General features: G+C 34.1%; 5 protein-coding genes and 1 pseudogene across 6 annotated transcripts, besides 1 other annotated feature; 2 read left to right on the top strand and 4 right to left on the bottom strand.

The window, feature by feature from the left end:
* Positions 1 to 115: 115 nt before the first annotated feature.
* Positions 116 to 7,723: a mobile genetic element.
* Positions 289 to 2,601, top strand: TVAGG3_0547740 (uncharacterized protein; the record flags this gene model as incomplete). Its single annotated transcript, XM_051238065.1, has 1 exon — positions 289 to 2,601. The coding sequence occupies one exon, from the start codon at positions 289 to 291 to the stop codon at positions 2,599 to 2,601; it is 2,313 nt and encodes a 770-aa protein (XP_051095889.1).
* TVAGG3_0547730 (keratin-associated protein family) lies at positions 3,087 to 4,142 on the bottom strand (the record flags this gene model as incomplete). Its single annotated transcript, XM_051238064.1, has 1 exon — positions 3,087 to 4,142. One exon carries the CDS (start codon positions 4,140 to 4,142, stop codon positions 3,087 to 3,089), a length of 1,056 nt encoding a protein of 351 aa, XP_051095888.1.
* TVAGG3_0547720 (uncharacterized protein) lies at positions 5,367 to 6,035 on the bottom strand (the record flags this gene model as incomplete). The annotated part of the gene is made up of 1 exon (XM_001315840.1): positions 5,367 to 6,035. The coding sequence occupies one exon, from the start codon at positions 6,033 to 6,035 to the stop codon at positions 5,367 to 5,369; it is 669 nt and encodes a 222-aa protein (XP_001315875.1).
* Positions 6,084 to 6,907, bottom strand: TVAGG3_0547710 (annotated as a pseudogene). Its single transcript has one exon. A coding segment is annotated over exon 1 (824 nt).
* A 2,091-nt stretch (positions 7,724 to 9,814) lies between the features above and the next one.
* Positions 9,815 to 10,051, bottom strand: TVAGG3_0547690 (N-acetylmuramoyl-l-alanine amidase family; the record flags this gene model as incomplete). Its single annotated transcript, XM_001315843.1, has 1 exon — positions 9,815 to 10,051. The coding sequence occupies one exon, from the start codon at positions 10,049 to 10,051 to the stop codon at positions 9,815 to 9,817; it is 237 nt and encodes a 78-aa protein (XP_001315878.1).
* Positions 10,052 to 11,097: 1,046 nt separating this feature from the next.
* Positions 11,098 to 15,224, top strand: TVAGG3_0547680 (transcription elongation factor SPT6 family; the record flags this gene model as incomplete). Its single annotated transcript, XM_001315844.2, has 1 exon — positions 11,098 to 15,180. The coding sequence occupies one exon, from the start codon at positions 11,098 to 11,100 to the stop codon at positions 15,178 to 15,180; it is 4,083 nt and encodes a 1,360-aa protein (XP_001315879.1).
* Between the last annotated feature and the right edge of the window lie 101 nt (positions 15,225 to 15,325).

Here is a 15,325-nt window from a genome sequence, read left to right as displayed (position 1 = left end):
ATATGCTTTGTCATGACTTCATCGTAAATGTTTTGTGAAGAATATAGCAACCGCCGGAATTCAGACGGTTGTTTTTTTATACAAAATTCACGCAGGATTAATGAGGAAGGCAGTTATGAATTATTTTTGAAGAACTGAAGGTGTCACCAGGTCACCAGGTCACCAGGTTATTTAACTTCTCTGAAAAAATGAGACAACATGACATTTTGACAACAGTCGGGGAAATATGAAGCAGCCCAAAAATAAAGTTAGTTTTAAAATTATTTTTATTTTTTTATTCCTATATAAATGACAGCAACAAACAACAACAGTAACTTTATCATTTCTGATGAACAAGTTATTGATTCATTAGCTGAGGAATTAGTTGTGGCAGAAACTAAAACCCTCAACGAAAGAATTGGTGAAAACAAGATTGATTTACATAACTACCTCAAACATGATGGAGGAAGAGGAAGGAAAACTGGTATGGCTTTATTAGTAAATAAAATTTCAAATTTAACGATTATAGATGTTGATATCAATAAATCATACAATGATGAACTTAAAGAAACAGTTAGAAAAGATATTTTATCAAAACTTTCGGATAAAGATGTTATCGTTAAAACCGCTTCAGGAGGTCTTCACATTTATTGCAACACTAATTTCTTCTATTCAGTTTCGAACAGAATGATTAAATGTTATTCCTGCAATGATTATGATATTGATATCATGACTTCTATGGATGATTCAAAGCGTTCTTTAGTGGTTATGGCTGATTCAAGAGTTCGCAAGAATGCAACAGAACCAATCAATACATACTCATTCATTCGTGGAAGTTACGATTCAACATTAACCAGAACAGTGAATGATATATTAAATGATTTGAATATTAAGGTAAGAGTTGAACAGAAGAACGAAGAAATAAAGACTATCATGAATGAAAACAAAGATGTAAACATTGTCGATAAACTTGCCCAGAGCATAGTTGATGGCATCAGTGATTTTGAAGTACATAATGACGGTGGAAACATGAATTTAGAAAAAGAAGTTACATTATTCACACTGTTTCAAGCTATTAATTCGTTACCTAATCATTTGATTAATGAAGCATACGATAACGTTTATAACTTCTGTAATTTAACTGAAAATGCAAAAAGTAATTTTGAAAAAGCACGTAGTAGATATGCACATTTAATGACTTCTCCATTTGTTTTAGTGAAGATTCTAAAACTTTATCAAAAGGAATATTATGATGAATATGTTTTACCTTTATTACGTAAGCCAAAAATAACATTTGATATCGAACTTGATGACTCGTTTTTGATAACAGATATTAGACGCAGGGCTGAAAATCATCAGTATAAAAACAGTTCTGAAGTAATTGAGGATTTATCACGTGTAATCCGTTTTGTAGATTGTGGAAACAAATACTTCATTCAAAAGGACTATAATATCCACGACAAAATGAATCAAATATCATTCGTTCTTCAATCAAACATGAAAGAGTCACTTAAAATGATTAAATTCTTTAAAGAAGAAGGTAAAACAATAACAGCATGGGACGTACTACTAAATCAATTGTCTTCATTAACCGTTAAGGGTGTTTGCTTTAAATCTGATTCTCCAGATGTTTTCTCAACGTTTCAGGGTTATAAATACAACGTTCTCGAAAAACCAGATTACTCAAAAATTGGGATGTTTATGGATTTCATTAAAGAAGCCATTTGTGATAATAACGATGAAGTGTATAAATACCTTCTCGGCTGGATTGCATCAATGATTCAACATCCCGGAATCAAGAATGAAACAGCAATTATTTTGAAAGGACTTCAGGGAACAGGTAAAAACAGATTTACAGATATTATTTCTGAACTCCTCGCCGGTTATTCATGTAAAAACATTACCGAAATAGGTGAGCTAACGGGTAATTTCAATTCAGTTGTTGAAAATAAAATGTTTCTTGTACTTAATGAACTCAAGAATGTAGGTGAAGACAGACTCGCAAACTTCAACGCTTTGAAATCAATTATAACGGATAATGAGATTAGAATTAATGAAAAGAATCAACCCAGAAGAACTGCTCAGAATGTTGCAAACTTCATTTTCGTAACTAATAACGTTTACCCTGTCAAAATTGAAGTTGGAGACAGAAGATACGTAGTTTTAAGAGTTAATGGTAAATTCAAGGGTCAATTTGATTACTTCAAGAATTTAATGGATTCATGCACAAAGGAATTTTATGATAACCTTTTAACATATTTTATGCAATATGACCTTTCATCATTTAATGTACGAATCATACCGATGACTGAAGCCAAACAAGATTTAATTGAATTATCAACAAATCCTTTAGATGTATGGATAAATACACATTATGATGAATTGTGTGCGGGTATGACGTGTAAAAATGCTCTATTCTGCAAACCATCAGACATGAAAGACAAAAACTTTCAAATGAGCATTAAGGATAAATGTGAAAGGAAACAAAGAAAAATAGATGGTAAACAGACATGGTATTATGTTTTGAAAGAAGAAATGAAAGGATTATATAAACATGTTGAACCAAACGATAATGAGGATTCATTTACTGACGATGAAATACCTGTAAATGAAGCTTTATAAAGTATGATTGGAATTTATTTTTGCATTAATCCTGCTGTGTTGTCAAAATGTCATGTTGTCTCATTTTTTTAGAGAAGTTAAATAACCTGGTGACCTGGTGACCTGGTGACCTGGTGACACCTTCAGTTCTTCAAAAATAATTCATAACTGCCTTCCTCCTATGTTGTCAAAATGTCATGTTGTCTCATTTTTTCAGAGAAGTTAAATAACCTGGTGACCTGGTGACCTGGTGACACCTTCAGTTCTTCAAAAATAATTAATTATTGAATAACCTGAAACCATTAACGTAAACATGAGACTTTGTCACCGGACTCTTTGAGTCACTTAACGTAAACATTATTTCTGCAGTTCATCCATTACTTCATTACCTAATTAATTACAGACATAAAATATATTTAGTTCATTCGGTAAGCCTAAACCCTTTGGGTCAAGTCTCAAGCACATTCAATGAACGCGGTAAGCCTGCAAAGTAGGCTCAAGTGTGTTTATTGAACACGGTACCATGCGAATACAGTCACAAATGGTGGCATGTAATCTTTACCCGAGCCTGTTGGATTTGTTGTGAAAGTGTGTGAATGATTACCTGCGGTTCCACAGAAAATACCTGTGCTTGAATCTACTGGGTCAGTTGTGGTATCATATCTATTCATTCCCCATCTATCCGAACCCGCTGCAAGATTTGTATAACCTCTTTTTGTTATTGAATGTGAATGATTACCTGTTGTGTTTGTAGTTCCTGTATGAGTGTGCGGTGGAAGGTTTGCTTCTTTAATTTTCTTCGAACCTCCTGTTTGCTTTGAATATCTAGCACAGTATAAGAATTTATCTACAATCTGCTTCCACATACCAAAACCTAAAACTGTTGATGGATTTGTTGAGTTCATTGACGTATAAATAGAACCAACAGGATATAATGTTTGAAGTATTTCATTTTTCATGCTTGTAATCACATCATTTACTTCCGACTTCTTTGCATAATTTTCATCAACATAAGTTTTATCTGCTTTAAGATCTAAACATCCTGAAACCCATCCTGTATCGGCTTTAACTTTAAAAGTCTCCGATGTCCATTCATGATACCATTCAACCTTTTCTTTAATTTCATTATCTTTTTCATCAACATAAACCAAATTTGCCTTCTTATTTAACTCACTATCCACATATTCCTTATCCACCTTCTTCATTATGTCATTTAGGAAACCTTCTATGAATTCCTCATTTAAATTAAATCTTCCAATCTTCAAAACTTTAGGAAATGCATTTAATGCGTAATATCTCTGTTCTTCTGGTGGAATTGATGTTATATCATCCGTTATTCCTTTAATTTTTGAATTCATAAATAAAATTTCTTTTATATTTGATATCACTGCACCACCTTTGCAAACGAATTCGAAATGGTCATTTTTCAATACTATCTCCAAATCTCCATATTTCAACCTTTGCGTTTGTTCTGCCATCTTTGAATTATATGCATATATGGCGTATGTAATGGTCTGAAGGACCTGGGTGTTTTGCACCTTAAGTTGCTGTGGTTTAATCATTTATTATGATTTAAAAATAAATATTTAATCTGTTATCTCATCGGCTATTTTCTCTATTTGAAATTGCCATAATATTTCATTCATAAATTCTAAATCACAATCAAATAGGTCAGTTATTCTAAATTTAATATTTGATAAATCTTTTGAATGAAGAATAAATGAATTCCCGGATAATTGAAACGGATATGATAAAGAAAATGTGTTTAAGTTGATGGATAAAATGTTTTGTATTGATGGGTAAGAGTTAGGGTCTAATGTTTGATGTGAAAATCTCATTGGGGTATTAACTTTATCACATTTGATTAAAATGAAATTGGAACCGGTGTCAGAATACAAAACATCCCCAACATCTTTTTCAAAATTTAATATCCCCAACAATGAACGAAGATGAGGAGTACAAAATTTAATTTTCAGCGGGAATTTAATAAGGTTATTTATTTCATCAAGTTCAAAAAGTTTATCGGGTTTTGATTTAAAATTTTCTTCATACCATACGATAAATGATTCATTTAAATAACTTAAAATCATGTTAATATCCCATTTCGCTATCACATTATTTATATACATATCATACGTTTTTTCAAGGTCATCTTTAAAATGATATATAATCTGAAGGGTCTAAAAGAATGGGATTAAATTTACCACTCACAGAAACGAGAGTAACATTATAAATTCCGCTAACTGTTAAATTTAATTCACAGCTATTATTCGAAATAATATTGATAATTGACATTTTTATTACGATTAAAAATATGGTAAAGCGTTATTTTCCAGTGATAAATAAAACTAGAATAAGATTACTCAAGAATTCATAAATTCAACGAATAAGAAATTCATTCATGTTATAAATTTTAGTGTTTTCAGAAAATATGAGTCAGTGTCATATTCATCAACAGGTTATATTTCACTTCATTCAAATTTAGTTCAATCAAACCCATATAATGACCATTTCATAAGATTTTCAGATGGTATTAAAATGTAATTGATAGATTAAAATATGAACAGATTGACAATATCGAATTTTGGAATTTTGGTTTAAATATCCGATGGAAAAAAGATTGAAGTTAAAGATAAAGCTGATACTATAACAAAAACAATTACAATGACCGATCCAGATAGTGGGGAACAAAAAGAAATAAAACAAACGATAGAAACTGGTGAAAGGTCAATTATTATCGATTATGATTCAAAGGATTATTATTCGATAATGTTAATGCTTGAATATTAAATAGCCTTAACAAAGAATTTTTCAAGTGATATTTTATATTCATCAACTATTTTATTATAAATATCATTATATGTTAAATGAAGTTCAGTTGTTGTTCCGTTCTTTGATATCTTAATTGTGCTAATATCCTTTATAGGATTTATTTTTGCAACTGTTCCGCAGCATGAAACCTCATCATCTATGAAAAATTGAATCTTAACGTCTGAATCTTGAACATCACAAAGAATGGCGATAATGTGAATTAATGATTCATAAGGTAAAATAATTAAACCGGATTGATCAATTAAATTTATTATTGAATCATAATTATTAATTATTATATCACGGTAAATTTTCATTAATTCAGAATTAATGTCTATTTTATATGGGTTCTCGATGTTTGATGAAAGAGGTGGGGGGTATGTTGGATAAGTGGGAATTTCAACAGGTTCTTTACCGGGTTCAGATAAAATGATTGGGTCTCCATCTTCTTTATTTTGCTCCTCCTCCTTTTTCGGTAAGTCACGAGTTAATAAATTTGGTTGAGTTGCTGACCTTGTTAATTCAGGGCTAACATTAACTTTAACATTTTGAATAATTCGTGATTTATCATCATTTACGTTATAACCAACCGTAATCTCTGCTTTTGCGTTAGTGTTCTTTTGACTAGTGAAACGTCTTCTCATTTATAATCGAATAAAAAATATATTTAAACTTTTATTTTGCTGGAACTTTTATTTTGCTGGAACTTTTGAATCTATTATTCCCTGTATTTGTTCATGAAGTTGATTTTTAGCATTTTCATCGAAATTAATAGACCTAATATATTCATTAATTGCATTCTTATAATCATCTGATTTCTCAAATTTTCTTTTATCTGATTCCTTAACTAAATCATAAGTTAAACCACGTTGCTGATATAATGGTTTCTTAATTAAATCTTTGAATGCTTGAGATAAAGCACCTGATGCAATTCTTGCTACTATAATTGGTTGGAATTGCTGTTTAAGTTCATCTTTAACATTTGCGAAAACTGGATCGAATAAAGCAACTTTAAAGAATTTCTTAGCTGAAATTTCAGGTCTAATATTTGCATATTGACCATCAAACTGGTTAGAATATCGTGGTAATCCATCCAGTCCCTCTTCAACAGCATTTAATTCTTCATTGAAATAAGAATATGGATTATGACGGTATGAATTAATTGGACCATTTTCACCTTCTCCAATGTATTGTTTAACAGCTTTTCCATTTTCATCAAATTGCATAGGATAACGTTCATTATATGCTTTACGTTTAGGATAATCAGTTATAGTTAATTTGTAACCATTTATGACTTTAATATTACCTTGACCATCAGTAACGAAAACTTCATTTATACCATCAGGTTTTCCATTTGGACCCGTAATGTCTGCTTCGTGTGCTTCCCAATTTGGACCTGACGTTTGGCATATGCTTGAGCTTCTGGTAATGTTAAAACGTTTCTCATTTGTTTAACATCTTTTTGAAGACCAGCAACAATATGAACTAATTCTTTCATTCCATCAGGAACTTTCATAGTTCTATTATATGCACCCTTTTGTTTGTCCCTTGTTTTAATGGAACCTGTAGAAGATTTGCCATTTCTGTCATGTTTAATTATAAATAAAAAATAAAAATTAATTATAAAAAGTTAATCAAATTTAACACTTCCTTTATTTAAATCAACTATTATTTTTCCATGTTCACCTAATTGCTGATATTGTGTGTAAAGTTCATTAATGCTCATTGGTAAATTCACTTGATAAAGCATAACGTTCAACTGTTGACGACTAAACCCACTGAAAATGAAAAGTGTTGATAGATTTGATTTAATGTTTGTGCTTAATGCTTTGAAGTATTGAACAGCCATGAAGAATGAACACTGAATGTGTCGACATTGAGTTAATAACTGATTAAAATATGATTTCTCATTTGTTATTAGTTTTGATTTCACTGCATCATCTAGAAAAATGAGTGAATGCAAAAATTCTCTATCAAAATTTGAAATAGAAAGTGTTTCAAATAATTCATCCCGTTGTTTATCAATAATTTTATCCTCTAATCCTTGCTTCTTGATTGTATTATATAATTCTTTATACATTAAAAAGTTTTTTAAATAATCTTCTGCTTCTTCTTGTGATAAATAAATAATTGGAATTTTGATTAAATGCTTTAAAGATTCAAATGTATCATCTGAAGGTGAACCTGAACGGTTGATATAAATTAACACATGTGAATAGGGGGAAGTGTTAGCAATAATGATAATTTGTTTTAATATCGTTAATGTTTTACCTTTATTTTGTTTACCAATTGCTGCAGTGATTGAATTTAAGTAACATTCAGAATATGGAATTTTCATTAATTTTTCCTTAGATAGAGCATTTCTATTATCACTCAATGCTTCATTAATCATATCATCTACGTATGTATTATATACTCCTGCTAATTCTTCATAAGGGGTGGATGAATTTAAATCCATTTAATCAAAAAAAATTTATAATTTTAAACATTTCTATTCATCAATATTTCATCATATGAACTTCTATACTGTGGTGGTGTACCTGTTGGATGATATTTCAAACCTTCATCCGGTGTCCATGTCCAATATGTAGTCCTAGTAAACCAAACCTGAGGAGGATTTGTCACCTTTGAACAGTAAGTGTCATTTCACCCTGAATGATTGGATAAGCTTTCACTTGTACTGTAACTTGTGAGTTGAAAGTTTCTAATCCATCAAAGAATATACCCGCTCCATCACGTTGAACTGGAATAGTGCATAAGAATGAAGTTTGGTCTTTCCATGTTCTAGCTAATGGCGTGCCATCATCTCATTCAGTGGTCTAGTTAATGAGTCCTCGTATTCTTCCGTGCATTCATTCACTCCATCTAAATCAGAAGCTTGAAGCATACGTGTAAAGAATATGTCGCCCACTGTGGTCATCGCTTGATCGGGGAAGTTTCTGGAATCTATAGTGACCTGAAGACCTCGAAGCATTGGATTTTCTAAAACTGTTCTTTGCATTGCATTCTTCGGAAATGTAACACAACATCTGTAACATTATGAAGAGCGTATGAGAAATCTGAGCTAATACCTTCAGGAGTGATGCAACCTCCATTTAGTGAACGAACGTCAATATGTTGAGCTGGAATCATGAATGGATCTTCCTTACTGAATAAACGTGGTATTGCTTTAACTGATTCTTCAATTAAACCGTATCCTGGTGTAATGCATTTATCCTCTAAAACTTCCATCTTTGTGCATGAAATAATAACGTCATCAACTGTTGCGTCAGCAGATGTAGCGGCTAAGCTTGTAATTAATTTGGCAGGAAGTCCGATTTGTTGGAATTTGCGATCATATTTATAAACATGATTCATAATCTTTTCATAATTTTCATCAGTTATCTTTTCATAAACGTAATTTTGTAAATCAGCAACTCTTAACGGGTCAACCTGACAAAATACTAAAGTATCCCTGAAAACATAATATTTAAGAATGATATCACCAAATGATTTAGGATAATCATCGAACGCCTGAAATGCTAACAAATCATTTACCGGAATAATCATATCAAAAGTGACATCAACTTCTTCATTTGCTTCTTGAAAACTTCTGAAGGGTCAATATATTTACCACATACTGAGTTATCATATTTTTGAACATTATTATATAACGAATGAACAAACTTTTTAACTTTCCTTTCTGATTTTGGTTTATATGTTGCAAATGCGAAAGATTCACGGGCGCAATCCATCTGAAGATAACCGGCATCACCTCTTTCGGTTTCTACTTCTAATTGTTTAAAGCTTTGATTTGATGATTTGTAACCAACGAATAAACGCATGCATTTAAAAGCGGCATCACATGTGAAAGCTTTATTTGAAACTAGAGTTGCTTTAACTTTGCGTTTAATATATGTGTCACCTAATTGGTTCACATCATGAGCCGGATTTGTAATTCTTAAATGAGTTTGTTTATCATCAAAATATGGAGCATCAGAGTCATAGCATGAACTTTCAAGTTCTCTATAATATCTTCTACCGTCATTCTTTGCGAATATTTCATTTATCTTTTCGAATGAATGAAACACATTTCCATTAATCGGTTTAGTGTTTGGCACCAAATAGTTAGTCGTCATTTATTAATAAATAAAAAATCAAAATTAAAAGATGAAAATGAATTTTTAATTTTAATGAAATAATCAACTATGGCTGCAGGTATATTTAAGAAACTGTGGGATAAAGTAAAAAGAGGAGCGCGAGTAAAGTTTGGGAAACATTGAAGAAGGGAGCAAATTGGATATTTAAGAATAAAGAAGCAATTAGTGACGTTGCTGAATCAATAACACCAAAAGCTGCCCCAATAAGAGAAATTAAATAAAGGAGAAAAAGTTTATCAAAGACTTCAACCGATACTAAGATAAAAATAATATTTATTTTTCCACTATCTACCTCCTATTTTATTAAGTATTCCTTCAGCAATTCCACCAATTGCGTTACCTGCTTGTGCTCCCATCGCCGGATTACCTGCTTTAGTACCTAATACTCCACCTATGATAGTTCCTGCCGTTTTCGCTACTGGTGCCAAAAAGTTTGCAACAGGTTTAATAATATTTTTATGAACCCAACCCGCAGCTTTCTTAATTCCATCCCATAATTTTTTAAAGAATCCTGCCGCCATTTCTGATTTAATATTAATTAAAAAATATATTTCATCACTTATATTCTAATTTTTATTTAATGATAAATGAAACCGATTTTAAAAATAAATGAAACAGAGGAGGAAGAAATAAATGAAAGTGAAAATGTTCAACAAAAAATAAACGTTGTTAAACCAATTACTGAAATAAAAATTTTTTCATCTGTTGAAGAATTTAATGACTATTATGCTAATAATAAAAAATTATTTGAAGAATTGACAACATGTAAATTGAATAAAATGTTTAAAGTTGATGGATTCAAAATTTCAAAAATAAAAGGAGTGATTAGTTTGAAATCTATTCCTCAATCAAGAATCACCTCATTAATGAAAATAGATGATTTAACAAAAAGAATAGAAGAGATTGAAGAAAGAATGAATCAAATAATTGATTTCATAAATTCAAATAATCATTAGTTTCTTAAAGTTCTATGTTGAACTCATCAAATTCTTTTTAAAGTTTATTTTTTATTTCATTATGGTAGTGAATCTTTTATTCATGAAAATAATTATTTCTAATTTCTTTTACTCTCTCGTATATGAGGTCTTTGATTATGACTCCATTGATTCCATTCAGGATTTAAACATTGTTTAATTAATCGCGGAATATCTGACATCATCTATATATAGCTTCTTTTATAAAAGATAAAAAATAAATTATTTTAAAATTAATGTTAATTTTTTAATGTGTTTATAAATAAATATATTTTAATGCATCGTCTATATATAGATGTAACAAAAAAAGTCACACAACCCTTCCTATCCTACTACTAGGATTTGGAATAAATTTCAAATCCTATTAACTTGACAAAAACAATTACTAATGTATGAGAAAGCTATGAGACCTATATATGTTCAGCTCACGCATGAATTGAATTTGTGGAAAATTTCGAATTCAAGAGAAATTTAAAATAACAATTAAATCGAATAATGATATTTACGGTAATGCTAAATATTATCATTTTAGCTCATTTAACGGAATAGTATGACTTATTGAAAAGTTTACATATCGCCTTTGGCTAGTTATAATGTCTGAAGAAGAAAAAAACGACCAACCAGCGCCTCCTCCAGCTGTAGAGTCTGAGCTCTCTTCAGAATCTTCCTCAGACTATGATGAGGAACCACGCATTAACAAGAAAGAAGCAAGGGAAGATTTCCGCGAATTAATTTCAAACCGCGGCCCACGTCTTTCCCGTCAAATTGATTCCTCAGATTCTAGCGGTGATTTAGAAAGTGATGATGAAGAATTGGACACAAGGGCTCCAAAGAAAGAGCGCGTTAAAATTAGAAAAGATGATTTCGTTGTCGGAGATGATGGATCAGAAATTTACCACAAGAAAACAAGTTACGCCGTTTCTGCAAATGCAAACTTAACTTTAAACTCAGATCAAATCAAATTTGCTAATAAACTTTTCGCTGAACCAACAGAAGCACCACACGTCATCAAACCTAAGATGCCAGAAATTCCTGATGTCGCTCCCGTCAATCTCATTCCAAAGAACGAATTCGAACGTGAATGTGATCGCATTCCTCACGATGTCGACGAATCCAAGATTGCTGATGAAGCCAGATGGATTATGGACCAGCACTTCAAGACACGTGGCGGTGGAGAAAGAGATATCGAAGCTCTCGTTGAAGTTCTCAAAGAATTACATAACGAAAAACACACTCCACAATTCATTATCAACTACAGAAAGAACATTTACAGAGATACCGTCATTGGTGATGAGGATATTTACCATATCCAGAACGCAATTCGCGAATTCAAGATTTTCTCAGAGAAACGTATCAGAATCCAGCCACTCATTGAGCATCTCGGTCTTACATCAGATCCTTCAGATGATGACCAGAAGACAGCCATGCTTCGTCACTTCATTCGTAACGCTGATGACACATCTCTCGACGATCTCTACAATTTCGATGAATTACAGATGAACCCAGAGACCACACCCAAGAACACTACCTTCAAGCGCAACGCCGAGTACTTCCAAGCTTATATCGATAAGTTCATCTACTCACCCATGGATTTCGTCCACATTTTGTCTCTCAACAGCTCCCTGAACGATCCACCAGAGCCACAGACCGATCCACAGCAGGCTCTCCAGAGCTGGCACGATGAATTGTCCACGAATTACCCATCTGTCTTTCCAAACATCGAAGTCATGACCCGTCAGATGGTCGGATTCGCCGCCAAGCAGTTGGCCACACATCCTCTCTTCATCGACATGCTCAGGACACGTTTCTCACCACACATTGTCATCAACACACAGCCAACAACTTCCGGAGCCAAGTCATCCATGATGTATCCGAAGGGCAAGTACGGCTCAATCAAGCGCCTCAAGAACAAGCCGATCATCTCATTCAACAAGACCGACAAATGGCTCTTGATTGTTGAAGCCTTCCAGAGCGGCAACTTGACATACACGATCGACACCGACAAAGGCATTGACAAAGAGATCGAAGAGATTTCCACGAAGTACAGGATGAGGTATCCATCCGACTGGGACTCCCTCCGCAAGGACATTCTCCAGATGGCAATCAAGGACTTCATCTGGCCACAGATTGTCAAGGAGACAGAGGACGAACTCAAGAAGAACGCTGAGAAATTCGTCTGCAACGAGATTGAGACAAGACTCTTCTCACACTTGACATCTCCTCCTTACACACAGTTGTCAACATCACAGCCATACATCCTCAAGTCCCAGAAGATCCTCGCAATGCACTACACATCCGATGACACAAAGCGCAAGATTTACGCTGCAATGGTAAACGAGAAAGGAAACATCATCGATTCTCTTTACTTGCACTCCAAGATCATCGACTCGAAGGTCATTGTCAACTGGGATGATCCTGACAAACAGATCAAGGAAGGCTCTGCAAACAACCTCGCAGCAAATGACCTCGAAGTCATCAAGTCAAAGGTTGCTTTGGTCAAGTTCATTGAAACACACCATCCTCCTGTCATCGCAATCACAGCTTCATGCCTCAAGTCTGCTTCTTTGGTTCACGCAATTGTCGAACTCGTTCACAGCAGAATCCAGCCAGAGTCAAATCGTCCAAGAGTTCTTTTGGCTCCTGTCGAACACGCAATTCTCTACGCTCACAGCCGGGACTGCTGCAAGGCCGAATTGCACGAACTTCCAAAGGACAAAAGAGCTGATGGCGCTGAGTTCTTGATTGCTGCATCAACAGCCAGAAGAATGCAGAATCCAATGGCAGAACTCTGCAGACTCATCACACCAAAGAAGAACCATCTCACTGACTGGGCCATGACACCTTTCCAGTCTGTCTTCTCCGGAAACAACGACAACACATCTCCTGTTGCACAGGCAATCGAAAGAGCCTGCTTGAGAGCCATCGCATTGACAGGTGTTGACATGACAGCGGCCATTTCCAATCCAAATCTCAGGTCAACAGTTCAGTTCATCCCTGGTTTGGGTCCACACACTGCAGAGAAGATCATCGACATCGCTCAGAAGGACAACATCAAACAGAGATCGAAACTCAGATCAGCACTCCACGAATTCGATGACATGGTTGTCAAGAACGCTCTTCCTTTCATCAGATTCCCAATGGAGAACAAGTTGAACGACGACCATTCACTCGAAGACAACAATTACCTCGACGGAACACTCATCCCAATGGACGAATACAACACAGCAATGGATATCCTTAAGAGAGGTTTCTTCGAGTCCCAGTACATCGAGACAAACATCATCGAACTCTTCTCCCGCACTTCAAAGGACACAGACATCACTGAGCCAGTAAAGAGATACGTCGCTGTTTCCCACTCAAACAACGAACCTCTCATCGAATTCATCGCTCAGCAGCTGAGATTAGGTCCGTACGAAACACTCAGATACCCAGCAGTTGATTGGGATGCTCCAAAGCCAAATCCGAAGTCTCCTCTCGAGAAATACCAGAGCGACAGATTGGCCGTCCACGATGATGAAAACAACTACTACAGATGCATGAGTGACCACGAAGTTTTCGAAGCACTCACATCAGCATCCACAGAAACAATCCAAGAAAACGTCATCACAGCGATCAGAATCGTTAAGATTGACACAAACAGGATGCAAGTAATTGTTGGTGAACACTCCAGTGGCATCAGAGCTTTCTGCACACAGGATGTTGCAAACAATGTCCAGTACTTGAGAAAGACATTGGACACAAACATCGATTCATTTGATGGAAGAGACACATCGAGTGAAAGAGAGTTGATCAACACAACACACGATGCTGTAATCACAAGAGTTGATGAGAGCATGGTTTCTATCGATGTCTGCTACATCACAGACATAATCGAGAAAGCAAAGGATTACCACAGATTGATCACTGATGAAGACTCATTCGATTTCGCAGGAGAAGATGAAGCTCGCGCCGAAGCATTGAGTGCAGAAAAGAACATGATTGTCACTTACCAGCCGAGATCCATCAACCACAAGAACTTCAAACAAGTTACAATGGCTCAGGCTGAAGCAGAACTTTCAAACCAATCTGTTGGATCATTCATATTCAGACCATCTTCCAAAGGTAATGAACATATCTCATTGACAATCCTCTTCCCGAACAACATCTGCGCAAACTACGACATCGTTGAGCAGAACAAACAAAGTGTCGATGCTGTCGGTAAAGATTTGTTCATCAGAGACCAAAAGTTCTCAGATTTGGAAGAAATCAAGTGGAAGTTCATCTATCCAATCAAAACTCAATTGGAGAATATCATGAAACACGAGAAATGGGTTGAAGATCCATCCCAAGCCAATGAAATCATCACTGAAGAGAAGGCAAAGAATGAGAACATGTTGGTTTACAGAATAACAACATCAATACAAAACAAGGGTTACTTGGAACTTGTTTGGGAAGGAACTAAAGACCACAGAGTTGTTGAACCAATCAGATTATTCGGTGACAAGATCTTCTACAGACAACAACAATATAATGATATCAGATCATTGATTTTGTTCTTCAAGAAGATCGGTTATAAGAAGGAACCAGAAGCAAGACCAAGGCTTATCGCTCACCAGCCAACAGATACAGAGAAGATGCTGGCAAGAAGAACAAATGCTTCAAACAACAGCAAAGTTAACTTGTACGGAAGACACTAATTTTTCTTATTTTTATATATTTATTTTATTTTATTGATAAATTGTAATAAAAATTAATTTTCATTTTTTTTATTTATAACAAGAAAAAGCAGTCGCAGTTTTAATAAATGATATAATAATGATATAAACTATTACCATAATCTAT

This window comes from Trichomonas vaginalis, chromosome II, assembly GCF_026262505.1.
Source record: "Trichomonas vaginalis G3 chromosome II, whole genome shotgun sequence".
Lineage (NCBI taxonomy): Eukaryota > Parabasalia > Trichomonadida > Trichomonadidae > Trichomonas > Trichomonas vaginalis.
Note: the sequence above shows the minus strand (reverse complement) of the source record. Positions and strands in the feature narration are given on the sequence as shown.